The sequence below is a fragment of the Lissotriton vulgaris genome, chromosome 6, assembly GCF_964263255.1.
Source record: "Lissotriton vulgaris chromosome 6, aLisVul1.2, whole genome shotgun sequence".
Lineage (NCBI taxonomy): Eukaryota > Metazoa > Chordata > Amphibia > Caudata > Salamandridae > Lissotriton > Lissotriton vulgaris.
In genome coordinates, this window is record NC_141694.1 from 81,608,383 (window position 1) to 81,634,818 (window position 26,436).

At 50.2% G+C, this 26,436-nt stretch overlaps 1 protein-coding gene across 2 annotated transcripts in view; it reads right to left on the reverse strand.

The window, feature by feature from the left end:
- LOC147706829 (ATP-binding cassette sub-family C member 10-like) overlaps positions 1-26,436 on the reverse strand; it is a 1,327,484-nt gene that overhangs the window by 931,531 nt on the left and 369,517 nt on the right. For both annotated transcript variants that reach the window (XM_086925963.1, XM_086925964.1), the window contains one exon: positions 9,998-10,225. In XM_086925963.1, coding sequence (XP_086782089.1) covers positions 9,998-10,225 — 228 coding nt within the window. The remainder of the gene's footprint in view (positions 1-9,997; positions 10,226-26,436) is intronic.

The following is a 26,436-nucleotide window of genomic DNA, read 5'->3' on the forward strand; positions in this document are numbered from 1 at the left end:
TTCAACTTTCTGGCTCTCCTACATCAAGCTTCAGAGATTCACACCTCAACTCTAGACAAGTACAAAATCACTTAGATTCTCAAAAACGCATCACCTGCAAGATCTGCAACATCACATACAAGGCAGTGATGGCAAGTGCACCACCCCATCAAGATGAAAAAAATCCACCTTCAAAGGAGATTGTTAGACGGACCGGGAGGGTCGGCCGAGATTACGGGGAGAGGTCTCCAGGGAGAGCCGTCTCCAACGACTGTACAGATAAGTAACTTCCCCCCCACAGACGGACACCACACAAGATTGAAGGTTAACGAGACTTTATATGCACTTCTTAGGTTACGTTGATATAATACAAGGAGGTCTGGACTCAGGGGTCCCCTCGGTTCTGATCTCTGGTTGAGGGAAAGGGTAGCGGGACAGTCTTAGTTACCAATGAGTTCAATAGCTCTCAATCCTCGAGCTCGGCGTGGTTGCTGATCGGGCCGTGGAGGAGCCAAGCAGGTCCCGAGATGGATGAAGGGTGGTCGGCGGGCCGTGGAGAAGCCAAGCAGGTCCCGATATGGATGAAGGATGGTCGACGGGCCGTGGAGAAGCCAAGCAGGTCCCGATGCAGATGACAGTTACAACGGTCCGCGGCCTCGCCAGCAGATCCGGACGACGGTGAAGGATGAAGGTTACGACGGCTGTGGCAGCGCCAACAGGCAGGATGATGGTGCACAGGACAGAGCTACGGCAGCGCCAGTAGTCCGTCCAGGATGAGTTCTTCTTTCGTCTCTCGACTCCAAGATACAACTGCCTTCCTGTTCTGGAGCTGCCCCAGTTATAGGGCTGGCGTGCTTTGATGTCCGGACCCTCGCACTTGGAGGTCGGGAGGTCCGGGATGAGGGAGTCCAGACACCCAGCAGGGGGGTGGAGCCAGCGCCCGGGGAGGCGATGGGCGAGCGGCACTGGCCGGGGGAGAACCATCGACACCTCTTTCTCCCATTGACTGGCCAAGTAGCTCGCTCGCCTCCTGGGTGGAGGGTGGTGCCGGAATGTCTGAGGCCGGGCTAGGCCCAGGGTTGAGGTCGATCGGGGGCCAGGCGGCCTCGTGGCGAAGTGTCCAAGATGGCGGCCCGGGCTGGGCGCGTGGGTCGGCCGTGGATCGGACCCACGAGGTTATCATGCTTGAGGGCAGGTGTCCCTGAGGGGACGTAGGACGTGCAATGGTGGTGTGTGGTGCTTGTATGACTGGCTCGGGCTTGGTCGAGCCGGGGGAGAGCGGCCCGTCATGTGGCCTGTCCAACATGCGTCCCCCCCAGCTGAAGGCGGGGAGAGTTACCCATCCTCTTGGGGACTCTCTTCGTCGAGGCGGAAAAACCGGGACAGGCCATCCGCGTTGGCGTGGTCAGACCCAGGCCGGTGTTCAACGGTAAAGTCCATACCTTGCAAGGAGATGGACCAGCGTAGCAGTTTTGGGTTTTCCCCCCGCATATGCATCAACCACTGCAGGGGTCGGTGGTCAGTCTGCACCCGGAAGTGGGTGCCAAAAAGGTAGGGTCGGAGCTTCTTGAGGGCCCATACCACAGCGAAGGCTTCCCTCTCTATGGTGCTCCAGCGTTGCTCCCGTGGTAGGAGTCTCCGGCTGATGAAGGCCACCGGTTGATCAAGGCCTTCGGTGTTCACCTGGGACAGGACCGCCCCAATGCCCTGGTCGGAGGCATCCGTCTGGACGACGAACTCCCGGCTGTAGTCTGGGGCCTGGAGTACAGGAGCGGAACACATGGCGGCCTTTAGCTGTTCGAAGGCCGCTTGACACTCTGGGGTCCAGTTCACCTTCTTGGGCTGATTTTTCGACGTGAGTTCGGTGAGAGGCCCCACGATGGTACCATAGTCTTTCACGAACCTTCGGTAGTAGCCCGTGAGGCCCAGGAAGGCTCGCACCTCAGTTTGAGTGTTAGGGGGTTGCCAGTTCTGGATGGCGGCAATTTTCAGTTGAAGAGGGGCCACTAGACCGCTTCCCACTTGGTGTCCGAGGTAGGTCACTGACCCTTGTCCAATTTGACATTTGCTGGCCTTGATCGTGAGGCCAGCTCGCTGAAGGGCTTGCAACACTGCTTGGAGGTGGTGGAGGTGCTCGGTCCAGTGGTGGCTGTACACAGCGATGTCGTCCAGGTAGGCGGCGCTGAACTCTTCGAGCCCCGCCAGGACCTGATTGACGAGCCGTTGGAACGTCGCTGGGGCATTTTTCATGCCGAAGGGCATGACCGTGAAGTGATAGTGGCCATCGGGGGTGGAGAAGGCAGAACGTTCTTGTGCTCGGGGTGTGAGGCCGATCTGCCAATATCCTGCCGTTAGATCGAAGATGCTGAGGTAGCGGGCAGCGCCCATTCGGTCGACCAGTTCATCTGCCCGGGGGATGGGGTGTGCGTCCGTTCTGGTGACTTCATTCAGGCCCCGGTAGTCGACACAGAACCGGAGTTCGGGTGTGGTTCCGGGGGCGGCTGCTTTGGGGACCAGTACGACCGGGCTGGCCCATGGACTGTCGGAGGGCTCGATGACCCCGAGCGTGAGCATCTTAGTTACTTCCGCCTGGATGCAGGCCCGTACCCGATCAGGTACGCGGTAGGCCCGGTGGCGGATAGGAGGGCTGTCTCCGGTGTCCACATCGTGCACACACCAGGAAGTGACACCTGGGGTGAGGGAGAACAGGCTGGCAAACCGTGATAGGAGGGCTTGGCACTCTTGGCGTTGTTCCTGGGAGAGGGTCTCCGAGAGTCGGACCCCATCCACGGAGCCGTCTTGCTCCTGGGTCCGCAAGAGGTCAGGGAGAGGCTCGGAGTCGTCCTCAACCCCGTTGTCTGTGGCCATCAAGAGGCTGAGTTCTGTTCGTGCAAAGTGGGGTTTCAGTCTGTTGGTGTGGAGGACTCGGAGCGGATTCCGGGCGGACTCCATATCGATCAGATAGGTGGCGGGTCCCTTGCGCTCGATTACTTTGAAGGGTCCCGTCCATTTGTCTTGGAGAGCGCACGGTTCTGTGGGGGACATTACCCAGACCTGTTGCCCCGGCTCGAATTCAATAGATGAGGCGTTCTGGTCATACCATCTCTTCATGTCCTCTTGACTGGCCTCTAGGTTGGCTTTCGCTAGGTCTCTGAACCGCTGGGACTGGTTGCGGAGGGTGAGGAGGTACCGGAAGACATCTGGAGGACTCTTGGCCGGAGGCAACTCCCAGCCTTCTTTGATCAGGCTGAGTGGCCCCCGTACTGGGTGCCCATAGAGCAGCTCGAATGGGCTGAAGCCTAGGGACTTCTGTGGGACCTCCCGGTAGGCGAAGAGGAGGCACGGCAGCAGCACGTCCCACTGGCGACGGAGGGGTTCTTCCAATCCCCCGATCATCCCTTTTAGAGTGCGATTGAACCGCTCAACAAGTCCGTTTCCTTGGGGGTGATAGGGGGTCGTGAAGCGGTAGGTGACCCCACACTGTTGCCAGAGGGACTTCATGTATTTGGAAATAAAGTTCGTGCCTCTGTCACTGACGACTTCTCGGGGGAACCCCACACGGGAGAAGATCCCCATCAGGGCCCTGCCGACCACTGGGGCTGTGACGGTCCGGAGAGGAATAGCCTCAGGGTAGCGGGTGGCGTGGTCCACTAGTACTAGGATGAAGCGATGGCCTTGTCTTGTACGTGGGTCTAGGGGTCCCACAATGTCTATTCCGACCCTCTCAAATGGGGTCGTGACTACGGGAAAGGGTTGCAGGGGGGCCTTTAATTTGCGGCCGCTCTTCCCACTGGCTTGGCACGTGGGGCAAGATCGGCAATGCTGGTGCACATCGTTTCTCATTTTTGGCCAGAAGAAGTGGGTCACTAGGCGGCTGTAGGTTTTATCTTGTCCCAGGTGCCCTGCCAGGGGGACATCGTGGGCCAGATTTAGCAGGAAGTCTCTAAAGCGGAGTGGCACCACTAGTACTCGGTTGGCCCCCAGCTCGGCGATTCGTTGCTCGCTGTACAGTAGGTCATTGTCCCAGTAGACCCAATGAGTTCCGGAGGTATCCCCTGCGCTTTGGGCGAGCGCTTGTTGTCGGAGTCCCTCAAGGGAGGGACAGGTCTTCTGCTCCTGACGAAATTGTTCTTGTGTGGGCCCCCCTTCTTGAGCCCACTGGTCGAGATTAGCAAGGTCGGAAGGTTGAGCAGGTTCGAGGGGGATGCCCTGGTCGGGGGTCTCGGCGGGGGCGACCGGAGGCGGAGGCGCCGGCCATTCTGGTTCTTCCGGGTGATGGTTGGCACGGGCGGCCATAGACCGGGTGGTGACGCACGCCCAGTCTGGGACGCCCAACATCCCCAAGTGTTCTTTTCGCTCCACGGCTGCCCACGGGGAGCTTTCCAGGTCATTTCCGAGGAGGCAGTCCACGGGGGCGTCGTCTCGGACCGTTACTTTCAACATGCCGGAGACCCCTCCCCACTCAAAGGGGACGCAGGCCATCCGACACAGACTCTCCGAGTTGTCGGCTGATCGTACAGGGCAGAGAATGTTCGGTAGATATTGTTCTGGGGTCACCAGATGACAGCGGACGGCTGTCACACTGGCCCCGGTGTCTCGAAGGGCTTCGGCCCGTTGTCCATTGATGCTCACCCATTGGCTGTACTTCTGGGTGTTAGCGGGTAGGGGGACCCGCGGGACCATGTCTCTTCCCCCTAAGCACGCGAGAGTCATGGCGGCTGGCTCCCACCCTTGATACTCTTGCTCGTCTGTTTCTGGTTCCTCGGAGATCTGTTCTTCCCCTAGTGCCGCGGCGGCCACCTGGCGGGGTCTTGGGCTCGGATACTGCGGGCAGCTTGGGTCATTTGCATAGTGGCCTACTCGTTGGCATCGGTGACATGTAACATTGGCTCTGTATCCCGGTCGCGCCGGGGTGCTGCCCCGGTTGGCCGGGGGGGTGGTGCTGGTAGTGGGGGCGGCCGGAGTGTTGTCTCTTCCTCGTCCTTGGCCCCCTCCTCCTCCTCTGGATCGGTGGTGACCATTGTTGTTCCTGTTCTGCTCGTAGGACCCATTCCGGCCCACTCGGGTGATCTCCCACCGGTCAGCTTCGGCTGCGAGCTGCCGGGGATCGGTTAACTTGCTGTCGAGGAGGTGTTGGCGTAGTTCAATGAAGCAGTTGTTGGACAGATGCTCCCATACCATCAGATTGAACAACTGCTCGTAGGTCGTGACGTTGTTCCCTCTGATCCAGCCTTCGAAGGCTCGGCTGAAGTACGTTACATAGTCCACCCAAGTTGTACCTGGAATGCGTGTGCAGTCTCGGAACCTCTGACGGTACATCTCGGGCGTGAGGCCATAGCGAGTGAGGAGGGCCGCTTTCATATGGTCGTAGGAGGTCATCTGGTGGTCTGGGAGCTGTAACAGAGTATCGCGGCCCTCATTGAGGAATTTGCCCCATAGGCCGGCTCCCCAGTCGGCTCTATCGATCCGGTGCGCAGTCATCGCGATTTCATATGCCTTAAACCATTGCTGGATGTCGTCTTCTCGAAAATATTCTCGGACCACATCCTTGGGGATGTGCACTTTTTTGTCCGTGGTCCCGGGGGTGGACGGTCTGTCGGGCACCCCTAATTCTTTATTCTGTTTGCGCAGGTTGATCTCGGCTAGGTTCCGCTCGTGCTCGTACGTTAGTCTTTTTTCCTCGAGCTCCCTTTGCCTCTGTTTCTCCTCTCTTTCTTCTCGGAGGCGAAGGTGCTCTAAGTTTATTTTTTGCTCGGCCAATTTGAGTTCTATGTCCATCTTGAGTCGGGCCATTTCAAGTTCGTGTAGTCGGGCTTTTTCTCTTTCTTGGATCTCGTCTTGCGAGAGACCCGTTCTTTGCTCTTCAGGGGCCGTGTTGGTCTTTTTCGCGGTGCTTTGCTCCGGGGCTTCGACATCCCCGGTCTCTGCCCAAGATTCTAGGGCATGCTTAAAATCGTCCTTGGTACTTAGTCCGGTGGTAGCGATACCTAGTTCGATGCAGAACTGCTTTAGTTCACGATGGCTGTATTCCTCTAGCTTTTCCATTTGGAACTTCTCAGTTGATCCGCTCTCTTTAGTCGACATTGTTGTTCGTTGTGGGGTGAGCTACTCTCTGTACGTTATGCGGTGATTCGGATCCCACCGCTGCCACCAATGTTAGACGGACCGGGAGGGTCGGCCGAGATTACGGGGAGAGGTCTCCAGGGAGAGCCGTCTCCAACGACTGTACAGATAAGTAACTTCCCCCCCACAGACGGACACCACACAAGATTGAAGGTTAACGAGACTTTATATGCACTTCTTAGGTTACGTTGATATAATACAAGGAGGTCTGGACTCAGGGGTCCCCTCGGTTCTGATCTCTGGTTGAGGGAAAGGGTAGCGGGACAGTCTTAGTTACCAATGAGTTCAATAGCTCTCAATCCTCGAGCTCGGCGTGGTTGCTGATCGGGCCGTGGAGGAGCCAAGCAGGTCCCGAGATGGATGAAGGGTGGTCGGCGGGCCGTGGAGAAGCCAAGCAGGTCCCGATATGGATGAAGGATGGTCGACGGGCCGTGGAGAAGCCAAGCAGGTCCCGATGCAGATGACAGTTACAACGGTCCGCGGCCTCGCCAGCAGATCCGGACGACGGTGAAGGATGAAGGTTACGACGGCTGTGGCAGCGCCAACAGGCAGGATGATGGTGCACAGGACAGAGCTACGGCAGCGCCAGTAGTCCGTCCAGGATGAGTTCTTCTTTCGTCTCTCGACTCCAAGATACAACTGCCTTCCTGTTCTGGAGCTGCCCCAGTTATAGGGCTGGCGTGCTTTGATGTCCGGACCCTCGCACTTGGAGGTCGGGAGGTCCGGGATGAGGGAGTCCAGACACCCAGCAGGGGGGTGGAGCCAGCGCCCGGGGAGGCGATGGGCGAGCGGCACTGGCCGGGGGAGAACCATCGACACCTCTTTCTCCCATTGACTGGCCAAGTAGCTCGCTCGCCTCCTGGGTGGAGGGTGGTGCCGGAATGTCTGAGGCCGGGCTAGGCCCAGGGTTGAGGTCGATCGGGGGCCAGGCGGCCTCGTGGCGAAGTGTCCAAGATGGCGGCCCGGGCTGGGCGCGTGGGTCGGCCGTGGATCGGACCCACGAGGTTATCATGCTTGAGGGCAGGTGTCCCTGAGGGGACGTAGGACGTGCAATGGTGGTGTGTGGTGCTTGTATGACTGGCTCGGGCTTGGTCGAGCCGGGGGAGAGCGGCCCGTCATGTGGCCTGTCCAACAGAGATCAATGAAACCAGAAGAGAACACAACATAGGAAGATCTGAAACCAAGAAGAGCAAAACATAAATAAAAAAGCAGGAGCAAGCCTTGACAAAAAAAGCATCCAGGATACTGAACAACATCTCTGCACATACATCAAACACTGTCCTTTAGTTAAAATATAGCATTGTTGCCTTGAACCAGTGTACTTCTGTGCCAGCTGCTTCAATCCCATTTGTGCTGTGTTCTTTTTCCTCCTTGAAGAGCAGCCTTTGCCATAGTTACATTATCCCTCTTGCAGGGCAATGCAGAGGAGCAAGGTGCAAACGGAGAGTAATTACCAATAGCTGGGAGTCTCCAAATCTGAGCTAATTAGGAAACAGCAGCATCAAGCCCTTAACACATACATGCATACATCAGGAAAGCTCCATAGACTTAAACTTTACACAGAAATGCCTACATAAATTACTTGTCCCCAGGACAAGAGTGGGGAGGGAGGGATCTCTGGGAAAATTACAACAGTCAATTCTCATCATTTATACAGGGACTGACAGAGTAATGTGGGAATCAAAGTCAGGTTTTTCTAGTCTAGCAATTTAAAGTAATACAGGTAGGAGCATAAACATGGGACATTTCAGTGAACTTTGCTACAAAAGCTGCCATCTTAAGAAGAGTAGAAGTGAGCCTTGCAAAACTTAGAAGCGACAGTGGAAAAGGAACATTTGTTGACAACAGTTGACACTTGGCAGCACAGTAAAACCAAATATGTCAAAGTATGGAAAAATAGCAATGTGTTTGCCCGATAATGGTTTTGAGCATAGGGAATGTGTACACCTATGTTTGTCTAGCTACGCCTTCCTGCGGGCATGTGTGGAATAACAAAGTTGAATCAGCTGACAGGGGCTAGGAAAGATGGGAACACACCCATGGTGAGAGATAGGGTAAATGTAAAAGACAGCAGAGACTTCAACAACCTTTTATCTAAACTGGACCAGAGTAGCACTGGGGCATAATCTCCTCTGGGAGCAAACATGGATGCCTGGTACTCTCCAGAGGGACGAGATGGGGTTACTGAAGGTTAGGCCTCGTACTCTAGGAGAAGTCCTGTTGCACAAGAATAGGGGAGCATTATCTATTCACCAGAAACATGTGGTGCTGACGTATGCATGGGAAATAGTGGAATCAGCCGTGTATTTGGATGCATTGTTTCACGATGTGGGGAGCTATCTGGTAAAACAATAAAGAAGGTGGGATACTAGAAGTTCAGTTAATTCATGCAATATAGTGCCCACTCCAGAATTGTCTGGAAAAAACATCCACTGCCTAGTGACAAGTACATACTGTGTGAACTAAGGGACAAAGGTCCACCTCAGATTGCAGAAGGGAAATTACCCTTCCATCCTCTTCCAACATGGAGATTTTGGTGAGTGGATAGTCATAAGTAACATTGGCACTGCAAAATAAACACTTAATAGGACCCAAAAGACATAAGTCAAGTGAAATACACACAAATGATGAAAGAAGAAGCGTAGGTCAACGTTTCGGTCTCTACCTTTTCTATACAGAGACCATCTTCAGGACTAAACAAATATACAGAATGTTGACCCCTGAGATCGGGTGCAGACAACCGTATTTGCAAATTGCTGCCGTCTGAATCTACGAAGTGCTCGGCTGTCACTAAGACTCTCAAGTAGTTGAACCTAGAACACCCTGAGAGGAAACAAAGCATCACTGGCAAAAAGATATATGCTCGCGTATTTGGCGACTAAGAACCGAATTGTGCGCGACATTCCAGATCTTAAACACCACTCAAATTGATAAACAAGTGGACCACAGACCACGGAAAAAACCTATAAGATTTGCCCCACAATTACTCAGTATACATCTGTATGAAGCTCACAAATACGGTTGTCTGCACCCGATCTCAGGGGTCAACCTTCTGTATATTTGTTTAATCCTGAAGATGGTCTCTGTATAGAAACGGTAGAGACCGAAACGTCGACCTACGCTTCTTCTTTCATCATTTGTGTGTATTTAATTTTAACAAATGAAGAAAGGCGTCACATAATGTTACAGTGAAGGTGTCATTATTGTTGCCCTTCTTGTTACATTGTTTATATACACTCTAGTACCCCCTTTGAAAATATAATCATAAAGAAAATAATTTTTTACATATACCGGTTTCTGTGCTCTCTTCTTTTCTCATCTGTTAAACATTGCAAAATATATTGTTTTGCTTTATTTGAATCAAAAAGTCACTGCAAATGTATATGGTGATTGTCAATTTTTTAGTTTGGGCCAATAAGATTAGGGCCTAAGATTCACTTTTTTATAAATAATTTGTTTAGTATTTCTGTTTCTAAAAAATCCCTTGAAGGCACACCTTACCTTATCATTTATACTGCCCAAGCCCTCAAGGGTACATAGGGTTACCCACTTTGTGTACAAAAAAAAAGTTAATATGTCAGGCTGAATATTATATGGGTATAGAGGGGGCATAGAGATTAGGCTATATATATATATATATATATATATATATATATATATATATATATATATATATATATATATATATATATATATATACATATCACTTACCCCCAGTTTAAATCTTTTTATCATTTTAAATCTTTTTACCGTGCAATACAAATAACACAATGCTTGGTAATGGGATCCTAAAGTCTGACTTATGTAGAACTGTGGTCTTTGAACAGTGACAGAAGGATATAGACTTTGCCTGATGGAAAGGAAATCTTTTCAGATGAGCAGACTGCACACTAACCGTGGCTGCAGAGAGCTGGTGCCCCAGCATTATGTAGACGGTGAACATCACAATAGCAAGGATCAGAGGCAGCGCATCCCAGAAGTAGACACAGACCGCATCCAGGTACTTGACGGTCCTCAGAATTCGAAGCTCCTTTTTACGAATGTCTCTCACTTTGGCAGCAAAGAGCTTCTCCCAAGCGTAGAACTTAATCACCTGGATCCCACGCAGGATTTCTGTCATCAGCTGAAAGGCAGGAGTTGGGAGAAGAAATTAGAGGGCAAACCAGGATTACTTAACATGGTCACAGAGCCCTCGCAAGACGAAGAACTATGGATTACATTTATGTAACGTGGAGAAGTGTGGCTCAATGGTTAGAGCGGCAGACCCTGATGCATAGGTCTAGCCCGGGACCAGGGTTCAATTCCTCGCCTCGGTGGGTCTTGGGCTCAAAATTCCACGGACCTGATAATTCTCACCTCAGTGCCTATTCCAATCATGGAGTCCCACTCTGCAACTCTGGGAAATAACTTGCTTAATCTCCACAACGGCCCCACACAACGCTAAGGATGCCTGGCCTCCACCTTGGGGGTGCCCAGGAGTGGACGCCTCACAGGGAAAGCCAGGATGGGTTCCACAGCGGTATTCATACAAGCGCCTTGAGACCCTTGCGGGTGAGTAGTGCGCTATACAAGTATCAATTTACATTTACTCCGCTGAAATATATACACAGTGGGTGCCCAGTACTGTGAAACATGGCAGATAGGTTTGAGTTTGTGCTGACAACTTTTTTAACATACATTTGCTCTGGAAATGCCACAGCACGCAACTCTCTTTGAAGCTCTCATGATCTATATGACACAATGTACATGTGAGTGTGAAACATGGAAGGGGCTTGTCCTGTAAGGATCACTAGAGTAGACAAATGGGACAATGTGTGACCCAACTACCACAAATCACACACCTTCTTCTGAACATTACACACATTCACAATTTCACATATTTTCAATTATCAGCAATTCACAGATTTGTAAGATAGTCACAAGCCTACCTGTCACCTTATATATTGCTTTGGCTATCACAACGTTATTTTAGGATTTAGCAAAAATGGCTTCATACTCTAAACAAACATGCATTAGGTGAAGTAAAAAACAAGTATTGGACTCTTGATTTAATACAATAAAAAAACCGTCAACAAAAATACATTGAATATCCTTCGAGAAATAATGGACTTTCTGAAGATCATATACGAGGATCCAACTGTCTTCATCATGGCCCAAACATCATCAATATGAACACCAGGCTTTGTGGAGGTGCATCAGTGAGTTCATCTTTTTTATCTGGAGACCATGGAGGCTTATACAGCAGTGTAAGAAGGGAGAAAATGGCCATGAATGGAGCTGGTCTGTGTTTGATCACTCTTTCTTCAGATTGGGTTTATACTTGAGAAGCTTTATTGCTTGACTTGGAAGGGAGGAAGATTTATCTACCTACACAAAGTGGTGCATTTCGACTATCTGGAAATAGTAGCCTAATTCTAACAGACAATACAAGGCAGGAAGGTTGTATGACATTCCAAATAACCAAGCCCCCCACTGAGTTTCAAAACGCAACTGCTCAGGAGAAGCAACTACCATCAGGCCGATGAAATGTTCTGTCACTTTCGAAAGTTAAGAATATTAAGTCTATTTCGTGCCAGTTTCATCGCTTGCTGATATAGTGAATCTGTCTAACTTTTTATGGGCCCAATAGCTAGGCATGGAGTCCATTCAGCAAGCAAAAGGCATGTGAGCGGATTCAAGAATTGTTTGAATCAGTATTTAGCCCTTGTAGTAGAGGACTTCCCTCCAGCTAAAGATGCGGTTCTCAGAATCTGACAAGTTACTCTTTACTACCTGTAACACATTGAACAGCTGAAGGTGCTCCCCCCACCTACCAGATAACATCTACTGCAATTAGTACAAATCAGGATAGAGGCGCCTGAACGTTTGGGCACTATTTTTGGGATAAAGGCAAAACTGGCCCTTTATTTGTCTGTCTAGCACCATCGTAAGGCATTAGGGAAAAGCAGGGCAAACAACTGCTCCCTGGTCTCCAGTGACTTGCACTCTGACCCCTAGTTCTCATCAGTAGCCAGCCATATGACTACCTGGACTTTGTTGAAAGTTGGCAAAAATTCCTGGAGGTAGACATCTTGTTGTTTAGATGATGAGTTTTTGGATAGCCATTTTTGAGGCTATATGCGTACAGTATTGCTGTGCTTGTCTCCAGTAATATCAGAACATGATGCAGTACCTGAGGTGGCCAAATGTTTTGTAGCAGGCAGTCACCCACTTCCATTCCATGAGTGGCGTGGTCCACACTTCCTCACCCTCCCCTCACCTCTCCACCCCGGGCAAAGGTAAACTACAGGTCCTAGCACTGCAGCCTGCCGACAGGAGCTCTGACCAACACCTTCAGTGCTCTCACTATCCCTACAATGAGTTGTTGAGGAGGAGGGGGGCAATGTTCTGCTTGTTCACATAACAGATTAAATACTTGCATATCCATCAAACAAACACAAAAGATGCAGACACCCTCTGGACAATTAAAATGAGCAAAATATAACATGCTAGGTCAGTAGTGATCAAGAGAATTTGATAGAGAGAGCATAGCAAGATAACAACTTCCTCAGGGCAGGTCAGTAGGGAGGATAGCCTTCTTGGAAAGATGTGAGGTGTTAGAAATGGGATTTCTGGTTGGCTAAGGCTGGCGCCAAAGTCAGGCAGAAACCACCATTCCCAAGTCAGGGTAAGGAAGCTACACGCCAAGATAACCCCTGCTCACCCCCTTGGTAGCTTGGCATGAGCAGGCAGGCTTATCTCAGAGGCGATGTGTAAAGCATTTGTGCATGCACCCACCAGCAACAACATCCAAGGCCCCCCACAAAAGGAACTCCACACAAGGTATATGTAAAAATAGCCTTTGTATTGCAAAACACATTAGATAGAAACACACACTTTGGAATGTGCCAACAGGCACGGGCAGAATTTACAGGGGATCTGTACAGGACAGGGCCACATGGACCACTGTCAGGAATATGCACTTTTAAAACTAGCACTTAGAACATATAACAATCAGAAGCTTCACACATGATGCATAGAACATTCATGCAGAGGTGTAGGAAAAACACATGATGTATAAACATACATTCAGCGGTGTAAGGAACAAGGCACATGACGCGTCAAAAACACATTCAGAGGTGCAGGAGAAACACATGATGCATGAACACACATTCAGAGGTGTAAGAACAAGGCACATGACGCATCAAAACCACATTCAGAGGTGCAGCAAATAACAATTTGCAGAAATCACATTAGCACAGAACTTACATCAAAGTCCAGGTTGCGTCACTGCGCCAAACCCTAAACGTGGCAGCTGCCCACTACTTGCTGGGCAGCTGAGGGACAAGACAGGGCCTAAACGGAGCAGCTGCCCAATAAGTGCTGGACAGCTGCGGAGACAATGGGGCCAATGCTGGAGCCTCGTGGCCCTAAACAAATAGAATGTCCTCCTGACGTTGGAGTCCGCCCTCTGGGGACTCGAAATCAACAAATGGCCCCAAGAGCCTTGTGGGCTCTAAACAAACACTGCGGCACTCCAGAGCCTCTCAGGGCTCGTAAAACAAATATGGCCCCTTGAGCCTCTCTGGGGCTCGTCAAGAATCGTGCCCAGGGTGGGGGGAGCGGCCCGCTGCCAGCTGGGGCCGCTCTACCACCCTAAATGCCCCCGGGGTTGTTGGAGTCCCTCTCGGGGGACTCAAGATTAGCAAAGGTGCCCGGGGCCTCTTGGGCCCTAAAACAGAAATGGCCCCAAACTCGAGATACACCAAGCCCCTGGGACAAAAGATCGCACTTCTGGGGGGGGAGGGCGGAGACCGGCAATGTGTCCCGACACCCCCCCTCTCTTCTCCGAGACCGCCAATGGGCCCTGAGCCCCTCGTGGACTCTGTAGAACTGCCCCCACAGGGAGCTAACCGGAGCCCCACTCACAGGTCTTTCCTGGACTCTTCTCGTCCTGCGGCCTGCTGCTTCATGAGAGCTCCCGCTCCTCGGGGCTCTCTCTCCACACTCCTCCCTCTCTCTCCGGGGCTCTCCCTCACTCTTGGTAGCCCCGGGGGGGAAGAAAAGACGCCGGCTTCCCTTCTCTGGCGCAGGAGCACGGGTAGGCTCCCGCTGCTTCCTGCTGTATCGCTTCCGGGTCAGGCCCCGCCCACGTCACAGCGGCGGTGGCCTGACTTCCTGGGCAAGCCGGGTGGCAGTGAATTGGAGGTGTAGGCTCCCTCGGTAATCAAATATAAAACAAGGTGGGCACTCGCTCGCTTAAATTAATAAAAAGGGGCAAATCAAGCTCTCCCAGGCGCTGGGGCAAAAATAAAGCGCTCGCTGGCGCAAAATAAAGCGCTCTCAGCGCTAGGGGCCAGATCAGCGCTCCCAGGCGCTGGAAGCTCCAGAAGGGTAAAAGTGAAGTGCTTCTCAGGCGCTAGTGCCCCCCCAAAGTCCAGGATCATCAAAAGATGGAGCAAGCAGCTCTTAAGAACATGGAAAAGTCCTCCAGCCTCCCAGTCCAGCAGGCATCCAGGCAGCCAGGGGCTGGGCAGGGCCCAGGGAGGCAAGCCTTCCCCTGGGCCCCAGCAGCACGCCCTTGGTAGATTCAAGTTAGAAACCAGAACATTTTGTAAGGGGACACAGCCCCTTTTTATACAGTGAATTATTTTGTCTCAGAGTGCAGGGTGGGGGAAAAACCAGTCGCAGCTGGTTTTGGAGTACCTTGTTTTCCTCAGCCACCCTTTCCATTCACCAGGCAGGCTAGGGTCATCAGTCGCACCACAGGGGGCAGAGCCAGCATTGTGTGGGGAAAGCCCAGCCCTATTCAGGTCCCAGGTGCACCACTCCCTCACATCACACATGCTAATCTCAACACTCACCACCAGGGCAGACCCATGGAGCCTGGCACACCAGCCAGCTCCAGCCAATCACAAGCCAGCACATTCACTGCACAGACAGGCACACTTCTAGAAGTGGCACTTCCATATTAGGCACAAATACTCTGCACGCATCATTGCGCAGTATTTAATCCCACAAGTCCGCACATACCAGACTCGAGCCTGCACACCCCACGCATCAGGAACTACCAAGGACACATACATTCCCCATGCATTCCTATGGGAGGGCAGGCCTATCTCACACACGCACTCAGGGAGCGCACGCACTTTACACTGCGCCACAGTGTCAAAGTGCGCAAAGACCAGAAATCACTATAACTATTTAATAATACCATGCAAAAAGTTCAGGGTGAACCTGCCAGAAGGGCCAAGTCCAACATGAGGGAACAGGAGCTAAATAGAGTGTTTAAAGAGCAATTGTCACTTAAATTTGCAAAAAATGTTATGGACTTTGAAACAACATTCTTGAACTATTCCAATACGCTGTGCCAAGCAAGCCTAATCTTCCCGTGGCCTATTGTAGGTTCCACTGCCCTCTGCAAATTTTTTGGCAAATTGGTGCATTTTTCAGTATAATTCCTGCAAACAATGTTCGTAAAGCTATAGGTGAAACACACAGTTTAGAAAATTAATTTTCACTAGGCCTGGCCTTTACCATAGCATCTATCTAGACAATTTACTACCTTTTTTTCTATATTGCCCCTTTCAATTGCAATCTCAATAATATTTTAAGTGAGAAATTCCGTGGCAAGGGCAAGGTGGGGGTGAAAGAAACATCAATATTGCAACATCAAGTGTTACAGCTTTCAAAAGCCAACAGGTAATATCAATCCTCCAAACTACAGTCTTCTATAACAAAAGTGAAAATCACTCCAATACCTACTCTTAATGTAAAGCTGGCAATACTATCATTTTGTCACCTAACATACGCTTGTCGGTGTATAAAAATGCGCATATTTTACAATTAAATATATTCTTTTAACTCTTGAAAATACAGTCAATTCCTAAAAACGAATGCTCAATATTTTGCATAAAAAATAAGCTTGTTCTGAATAATTGGCTTTTCACTTTTGGTAAATACCTATTTGCTGCCCAAATATCAAGTCACCATTTTCAACAAGAATTCATAGGTACTACTGCCAGACATGGATAGATTCTGACCATATCCTGTCATGAATGTGAATATTATATTATTAATGACTATGGCCAGTAGTATTCCCAGGATGATCACTGTCATACTGGGCTACCTACAACTTGCCAATAATAACCACCAATATGCTAAGGCAAGCACTGTGTCAGTGATGTGCACCATCAAACCAAGGATTATCATCACCAATATGCCAGAGACAGGTGCCAGCACACTCAATCACAAATGCTTTCAGGAGATTTTTAGTTCGAAGCCTGCCAGACAGCTCAGTTGTCTGGTTTGCGAAATACATATTGGGGACATTCAGACAGCTTCCCTGAGAGTATAATCTGCCCGTTGCTTACCATTGGCTTTATAGTTTGTAACTCATGTGTTCTAGCTTTCTATTTGCAGGCTTTATTTGTTTTAGTCTCTCCAGGGTGAATTTGTCCCACCCAAGGAGCAAAGTCTTGTCATTCCGAAGACGTTTGGTATTTACTTTTGTTTCTCGGACTACAAAGTGAGAGGATTTAAATCTTACTGGATACAGAGGATACAAAAGTACACACAACAACATTTAAATGAACTATGCAGGCATTTCAGAATTAGGAACGCACAAATGAAGAATTTCTTTTGTTAATTATGAGGTTTTTTGGAAACAAATACTTTAATTTGATCAAAACAAATAAATAAACTAGGTGATGCAATTTTCACAAATTATTGTTTGTGCGCTGTACAGTTTTATTAGTAAAACTGTATGTCAGTGCAAATAGTATGGTAATTTCAGTTGAAAATTTGCTTTCTGTAATGGCAGTGTGCTACCACACTATGCATTATCCACTCTATGCCACTCCACTCTACTCTGCACCACTCAATTTCACATTGCTCCATCCCACTGCACTCTGCTCCACTCTGCACCACTCCACTCTATGCCCCTGCACTCTATGCCATTTCACTCTATTTCTCTCTACTCTACACTGCACCACTCTCCTCTACGCGAATGCACTCTATGCCACTCTGCTCTATACCACAGCACTCTACACCACTTCAGTCCAGGCCACTCCAATCTACTCTGAACAACTCCACTCCATGTCACTCTGCAAAATGCACTCTATGCCAATACACTCTACGCCAATGCACTTTGCTCTGTAACACTCAGCTCAACGCGCCTGCACTCTATGCCAATCAACTGTACATCACTCTAATCTACTCTTTACTCTACGTCATTAAACTCAATGCAACTCTACTCTGCACCACTCAATCAATCAATCAAAATAAACTGTATTCGATTTAAGAGATTAAGGGCCAGATGTACAATGCCCAAAATAGAGCCTTGCAAATTGCGAGTCTTTTGCGACTCGCAATTTGTGAGGCGCTATATTGCATGTACAACAGTGTTTTGACCACTGTTTGCGATTTCCAATGGGGTCGCAAATTGCGAGGCTCATTAATATTAATGAGCCTCTCGCAATTCGCGAGCCCATTGGGAATGCCAGCCCTCCCAGGGATGGTGGCCTGCTGGGCTCAGCAGCCCACCTTGTCTGGGACTGCTTTTTGATACAGCAGCTTTTTTTCTTCGATGCAGCCCATTTTCCTTTAAGGAAAACAGGATGCATTTTAAAAAAAATTTACTTTTCAGTTTCATTTTTAGGTCTCGCCTAGCGTTGCAGCACATACGCTGCTCGCTTTGCGAGGTATGTAGTATACAGTATTGCGGGGGAAGGTCCACTCACTTTCCGCCCATCTGTTTAGTTGGCTGAAAATCCTAAATGCTGCATTGTGATTAGTTTTGGCTTCTTAGACCCGCCTCCTGGCGGCCATGTCGTCATTTTTGTCCTTCCGTGGCTATCGGCCCCTTTACTTTAAAAACTGTTTTGTTCCCATGCCTCTCCCCATTCCCTCTAGCAGTCTGTGACTTCTTGGACCATTCCCCCATCCTCTTCCGTTCGTGCCATCTTTCTCGCCCGCAGTTCTGTTTAAAATGCAATAGGTCTCGCATAAATACGAGTACTCTTGCATTTTCAATGCTTGTTTGTTATGTGATTGGTGGGTGAATTTGCACGCTTTGTCTCGCATGCGCACGATGCCTTACATCGTACACATGCGTGACAAAACAGTTGGGTTTTCCCAATTCACGGCAGCAGGCAGAGACAGCACAAGCAGCGAAGAGAATCAGGACGAGGTGAAGCACGGCGGGTTTCACTCCCTTCTTCTCACCTGCCTGACTACTCCTCTTTGGTCTGCAGGTGACTGTCCTTTTATAAAATGTTGACATGTATGTAAGTGAGCCTGATTACTCTTCTTGAAAACTTAGGATGTGCTTGTCTCAAGTAAACATAGGACCCAGTGATGTCACAAAAAAAGGTGTGACGTCACGCAGAGCCTCTAAAAAGGAGGCCCTGCTGCTGCAAATAAAGTAACAATGTCATCAACGTTTTAAATGCATCACGGCTTAAGAAAGGAGCCCGGAAGACCAAACTCCGACATAGTGAGTAAATAATTGGGTTTGCATGGCCGCTGAGGGTAGCTGAGTATCAGCCATCTTGTGCATAGTATGTTGTATAAGACTTCACATTGTTAATATACAAAGTCTATGCACGGTCCTTGCTCGCAAAGAAGTAGAACGTCATTTATTGTTGCAGAACTTCTCACACAGTCGGTGACGTTCATTGTGTAGCGCAGATGGGAACTCCAAAAACAAGTGAGGTTCCACACCCCTCCTAAGAGGCCGCACATGCTGCTTTACTACGCTGCTTTCCAGGACTGAAGACCTGTAACAGCGGACCCCAGGAGGCACTGGGTGCTGTGATAGAAATTGGGCGCGCCGAGAGACACCACCAAAACTATTTGGACCCACTTGCGCACCCTTTCTCCTGGACCCAAACCTTAGTTGTGCCCCTGACACCTTTAATCCTAAACAACGGACACAATGCCCGCACCCAGAAGCGGTAAGGGCCCAGAGGCTGGGTCATCAGGGATCTGCCACGGGACCCAGAGCGGCACGGTAAGACCCACATGCCTTCTGATGCCCTTATTTACTGCAAATTATTCACTTTCCCGGGTACCGCGTGCTTAACGTCTCCTTTCCCTCGGGCACCCAGTGGGTACGATCAGGTGCTTGCGGGGCCTCACTGTGACAACCGTGGATTTTCTTTCTTTTCAAAATTGGGACTAGGTTACCAAATCAAAGCTAAAGCACAAGGCTGAGGGGTGGTAAGGCACTTTGTGGTCGATGACAGCTCTGCCAACAGCAGAGGGTCAAAACCATGTGTAAAGTGCCTTACCTTTCTTCTGTGTGCTACACTGTTCTTCTGTGGTAGGCGTCCCCCTTTAATAAACTGTTGACTTAGTGTCCAATGTGACGTTCTCGATCACCGCTTTGATGGCTGCAAAACTGCGCTCAACAGGTAGATATTCTCAAAACGCTTGCTTCTGGCATGCAATGCATTTCACAGTCACCCACAGAGATGAGTGTCAGGTTTGTTGTGTAAACTCGGCAAACCCGGTGCATTTTTAATGTACTGAAGCAGAACAAGAATTGGCAAAGCCAGTAGGTCTCGCCAATGTTAGATCTATTGACTGCATGGAATAAATGTCCTGAATATTTTGAGTTTCAACTCTGGGAGATATTTACAAAGGACCCCCCCCCCCCCCTGCACCCCTGAAATGTATTTTAAAGTGGATGTTTCACACACACATGCCCTAAGGACATGTGTGTCTGTAAAATGACAGTGTTCAAAATGCTAATTTGAGAATTTTAATTCTTTTTCGCAAATTACCACAAGGTTCACCCTTGTGGTAATTTGCATCCCCTAATTGCAAATTCGCAATTTCAAAAACAATCATGCATTGCTTTTAAGGAATCGCAAATTTGCGATTCCTTAGAAGCAATCGCATTTTTGGAAATCGCTAAAAATAGCGATTTTGCCAAAAATGATTGATGCATACTAAAAAGATATTTAGGAATCGCAAACGGACGATTTTACCGAATCGCACGGTTTGTGACTCCTAAATACCTTGATGCATGTGGCCGCTAGTCCTTAACATGGTGTTAGGATAGACCCTTTATATTTAACACATTACATGGAAAATCAAACGTAATGCTTATGGGAAAAAGTCGCTCAAAGCAACAGAGTTGGTTACAAAATGGTGTATTCTTCTGGAATATCTATTTAAAACTAAGATGTAATCAATAGTAGAATGCATCCCTGGACCGTTGAAAGTACACAGCTAAATGGAACTGTAGAGGAGCATAATTCATTTGCAGATCCAAAATCAGAGGAAAACTTAATTGTGTTCAATGATCCCCTAGTGTTGAGTGAGGAAAGTGGGCTTTATCTGTTCCATCATCAGTCTATAACCACATATACCTCCCATGGGAAACACAAGGCAGAATTAATCCCCCCCATATAATACAGATATCCATATTCTTCTCCTTATGCGTAATATTCAGGTCCCTCTGCAGTTTACTCATAATCCCCTCCACGCGGTCATATGGGACACTATTATACAAATTCAATAGAGCAGTACAGTGTGTGTTATCAATATATAATATCATGACTTGATAGAAAATGTCTGATATTAAGAATACTAGTTTTTTAACATTCACACTATGGGACACATAAATACATAGGCCACCCTTGTTTCTCCCCTGGAGAGATGGAACTGCCGGGTAATGGAATGTTTTGTAACCGTTGAGATGTAAGGTCCCCACCGCCCAGGTCCCTTGTAGGGACAGTATGTCAAAGTCTTCGACAAAGGATATCCACAATGGATTCATTCGTTTAGCACTCAAACCCGCTACGTTCCAGAATACTATATCTCATAATGATGTACAACATCATTCCTTGTTCATGATTGTTATGCGTTTTGTTTGTGTGCTCAATTGCTGTACTGAGATGTTGTTCAGCAAGTATCTGTATACTCTGGCTGTCGACTGGCGAATTTATGTGATTTCTTGGGTCGTTGCCCAGAACAGACGGTGATACCCTAGTATCAAGAGAAGTTGATTTCGTTGTAATATGATGAAGGGGCTCAACTCTCTTTATTGTAATATCTGGGATTTTAAGTCAAACAATATCCTCTAGGGAAGGCAGAATGTCAAAACGGTTCTGAGTGGGGATACTATAGCTGTGCAGTAGGCTTTAGAAAAGGCCCCTCCCCATTGATCTTATCTGATTCTGGTAAGGCGGGCAGTAAAAATAACCCAGGGGCTGTACATTGATATCCGTTGTCGTAATGAATTCATTACTGACTCTGGTAAGGATCTCTTGTACCAGGGGAGGCGTTTTAAATGTCAGTACTATATAGTCACCTGAGAGTGTGTTATGATCTCTTCTAACCCACCCAACCCTTCTTGGCATCTTGAATTCGCTGAATAGGGCATCTGTGAGCCCTGTTTTTGTGCTAGCCAAAAAAGTGCTTTATTTCTCAGCGAGTCCCAGGATTCTTTTGCCTGAGATGCTAGGCGTGGAACGCTGGCCAAAACTATTGTATATAGTGTAACCGCAGGTGGCAGATACAATCTAGCACTGCCCTCTTCTTTGACCCTGTATCAAAACTAGCCAGTTCCCTTAATTTATGGTCTATGTTTTGTATCATATTGTTCGTATGCCTATTATGAGAGCTTGAACCCTTAACTATGACACAAGGGTTAAAGTTAGGTGTAATTATTGATACCAGTGGTCCCTTCATTGTGTGTTGCTCCTTAGAGTAGACCATCTCTTGAATTTGTTCAGGATGCTGGGGCGATGGGTACCTGTCTGGGTGACTTTCTACATTAGATGTATTAAACTTGATAAGATCATATTGCATTCTACATGCTTATTTAGTGTATTTTCTATTACTGCCACCCTTGCCATGAGGTTTGCTATGGCATCACAAAATATTTATTTTTATTTTTATTGATATCTTGTTAAGATTCGTTAAATGGTATTACCTGCGGACTGACCCCTTCTCCCATTGTCGGACTTAGTATGTTTGACTATTTTTTTTGTACGCTTTTTTTGTTAGGAGATCAGTCCTAGGAAACAAAAGATTTTTAGCAGGGATATCCGATACAATATCTGGATTCCTTGGGCGCTTCGAGGGGGGCTGGGATTCACGTTCCTGTTCGGACACATAAATGTGATCTGACACATTCTGTACACAGCCATTCACATTAGATGTTGCAACTGTAGTGTCAGTTGCAATCTGTAGTTCTTGGGAAGCGATACAATCAGGGTTTTGTAAACTCAGGGCTACCCCTCCCATTTTTAGGTCTCGACCTAAAGCATTGCTTTTAGCAATGCTTGTTGTCGAGATTTCTAGTAAGCAGTCCAAAAAGTCTGCCAACGGCGGATTAGCCACAGTTCATGTGATCTATGCGCGTGCACGAACCAGCCACGTCACAAACCACCATTTGTCTGTGCCTCGCATCAGACTTCAAAGGCTGCCGCTCCCCCCATCAGACTTCAAAGGAATGCGCTACCCCCCGCCCCCGCCACAGCAATGCAGAGAGCTTGTTTTCCATCTCTTACTAAGCTGACTTTTCTTCTACTGCTGCTTACATTCAGGAAATTGTTAACACTGTGGGATTGCATGCTTTTTCTATCTCTCTCCCCGCGCACCCATGCCTCTTACCACCCACTCTCTCCATGTTGCTCTCACCCCACCTAGCTAGTCTGTTTATTCCTCTACCTATTCCCACCCTGCTTGGCTTTTTTTTCAATTTAACTAAACCAACCCACTCTTGTTCCCCCCATCCCTATTTGCCAACCCTTGCTGCACTGCCCTTCCCATTTTTTTAAGTCATACTTTTTAAAAACTTCTTTGGAGTGCTCGTCGGTTTCATTTTGCTACCATGATACTTTTTTCTGTATGTGCCCTTTCACATACCTTTTATCTATATTTTTTAATTACCACTCCAAGCGCATACACCATCTTGGTAACCCATTCACACCTATAGGTCACCATGCTGGGGCCACCATAGTAAGTGAGCTGACTACCCGCTCACTCCGGTGCACTTCGCTGCACCACGGAACAGCACTCTCGAGTTCACCCCCATGCGCGGGACCAAGTTGTAATTTCGGGCTAGTCCCGCCTTGCCTGTATTCTTAACTTCCACAGCTTTCATTAGTTCCAAAATGGCCTCAATGGGCATGAGCCAGCATGCCCTTGCTTAAGAAGTTTGAACACCAGGCCTCACTCCCCCCCTCACACCTGCCCTCACCCTCACTCACCCTCTCACCCACTCTTTCACCCTCACACACCCTTTCACCCTCACACACTCTCACCCTCACACCCCCTCACACTCACACAGCCTCACACCCTCACACACCCACTCACCCTCACAACCCTCTCACCCTCACTCACCCTCACCCACTCACACCCCCACACCCTCACACCCCCTCACCCTCACACCGCCTCACCCTGACACACCCCTCACCCTCACACACCCCTCACCCTCACTCACCCTCTCACCCACTCTCACCCACCCTCTCACCCTCACACACCCTTTCACCCTCACACACCCTCTCACCCTCACGCACACTCACCCACCCTCACCCACCCTCACACCCCCTCACCCTCACTCACCCCCCCACACCCCCTCAAACCCCCACACACACCCTCAGACCCCCACAGCCCCTCACCCGTCACACCCTCTCACAACCCCTCACTCTCACACTCCCTCACCCTCACACCCCCACCCTCACACCCCCTCACCCTCACCCTCACTCACCCTCTCACCCTCACACACCCTCTCTCACACCCCCTCACCCTCACACCCCTCACCCCTCACCCTCACACCCCCACACCCTCACACACCCTCATACACCCTCACACCCTCTCATCCTCACACCCCCTCACCCTCACCCTCATCCTCATCCTCACACCCCCTCAACCCTCACCCTCACACACCCACACCCTCACCCTCACACACCCTCACTCACCCTCACACCCTCACACACACTCTCACCCTCACACACACTCTCACCCTCACACACCCTCTCACCCTCACACCCTCTCACCACCTCACCCTCACACGCCCTCACCCTCACACTCCCTCACCTCACGCCTCACACTGCTGCATGCAACACACTGCTGCACATCTCACACTGCTGCACGCTGCACACTGCTGCACGCCTCACACTGCTGCACGCCTCACACTGCTGCACGCCTCACACTGCTGCACGCCTCACACTGCTGCATTACTTACACTGCTGCATGCTGCACACTGCTGCACGCCACACACTGCTGCACGCCACACACTGCTGCATGCCTCACACTGCTGTACGCTTCACACTGCTGCACGCCACACACTGCTGCATGCCTCACACTGCTGTACGCTTCACACTGCTGCACGCCTCACACTGCTGCACGCCTCACACTGCTGCACGCCACACACTGCTTCACGCCACACACTGCTGCATGCCTCCCACTGTTGTATGCCTCACACTGCTGCACGCCTCACACTGCTGCACGCTGCATGCTACACACTGCTGCATGCTACACACTGCTGCATTACTCACACTGCTGCATGCTGCACACTACCGCACGACTCACACTGCTGCACTCCACACTCTGCTGCACGCCTCACACTGCTGCACGCCTCACACTGCTGCACGCCTCACACTGCTGCACGCCTCACACTGCTGCATGCTGCACACTGCTGCATGACACACTGCTGCATGCCTCACACTGCTGCATGCCACACACTGCTGCACGCCTCACACGGCTGCATGCCTCACACCACTGCACGCCTCACACTGCTGCATGCCTCACACTGCTGCATGCCTCACACTGCTGCACGCTGCACACTGCTGCATTACTCACACTGCTAGACGGCTCACACTGCTGCACACCTCAAACTGCTGCACACCTCACAATACTGCACGTCTCAGAATGCTGCACGCATCACACTGCTGCACGCATCACACTGCTGCACGCTGCACAATTCTGCATTACTCTCAATGCTGCGTGCTGCACACTGCTGCATGACACAATGCTGCATGCTGCGCACTGCTGCAAGCCACACACTGCTGCACACCTCACACTGCTGCACGCCTCACACTGCTGCACGCCTCACACTGCTGCACGCCACACACTGCTGCACCCCACACACTGCTGCACGTCTCACACAGCTGCACGCCTCACACTGTTGCACACCTCACACTGCTGCACGCCGCACACCGCTGCATGCTGCACACTGCTGCACGCCTCACACTGCTGCACGCCTCACACTGCTGCATGCCTCACACTGCTGCTTGCCTCACACTGCTGCATGACACACTGCTGCACCCCTCCCACTGCTGCACGCCTCACACTGCTGCATGCCACACACTGCTGCACGCCACACACTGCTGCACGCATCACCCTGCTGCATGCTGCACACTGCTGCATTACTCATACTGCTGCATGCTGCACACTGCCACACACCTCACACTGCTGCCCGCCTCACACTGCTGCATGCCTCACACTGCTGCACACTGCTGCATTACTCACACTGCTGCATGCTGCACACCACACACTGCTGCACATCTCACACTGCTGCACGCCTCACACTGCTGCACGCCTCACACTGCTGCACGCTTCACACTGCTGCACGCTTCACACTGCTGCTTGCCACACACTGCTGCACGCCACACACTGCTGCACGCCTCACACTGTTGCACGCCTCACACTGCTGCACGGCTCACATCGTGCATTGCTCACACTGCTGCATGCTGCACACTGTTGCACGACACACTGCTGCACGCCTCACACTGCTGCACGCCTCACACTGCTGCATGCTGCACACTGCTGCATGCTGCACACTCCTGCACACCTCACACTGCTGCACGCCGCATACTGCTGCACGCCTCACACTGCTACACGCTGCACACTGCTGCATGCTGCACACTGCTACACAACTCACACAGCTGCACGCCTCACAATGCTGCACGCATCACACTGCTGCATGCATCACACACCTGCACGCTGCACACTGCTGTATTACTCACTCTGCTGCATGACACACTGCTGCACACCACACCCTGCTGCACGCCACACACTGCTTCACGCCTCACACTGCTGCACGCCTCTCACTGCTGCATGCCACACACTGCTGCTGGCCACACACTGTTGCTGGCCACACACTGTTGCATGTCATACACTGCTGCACGCCACACACTGCTGCATGCCTCACACTGCTGCACGCATCACCCTGCGGCATGCTGCACACTGCTGCATTACTCATACTGCTGCATGCTGCACACTCCTGCACGCCTCACACTGCTGCCTGCCTCACACTGCTGCATGCCTCACACTGCTGCACACTGCTGCATTACTCACACTGCTGCATGCTGCACACCACACACTGCTGCACAC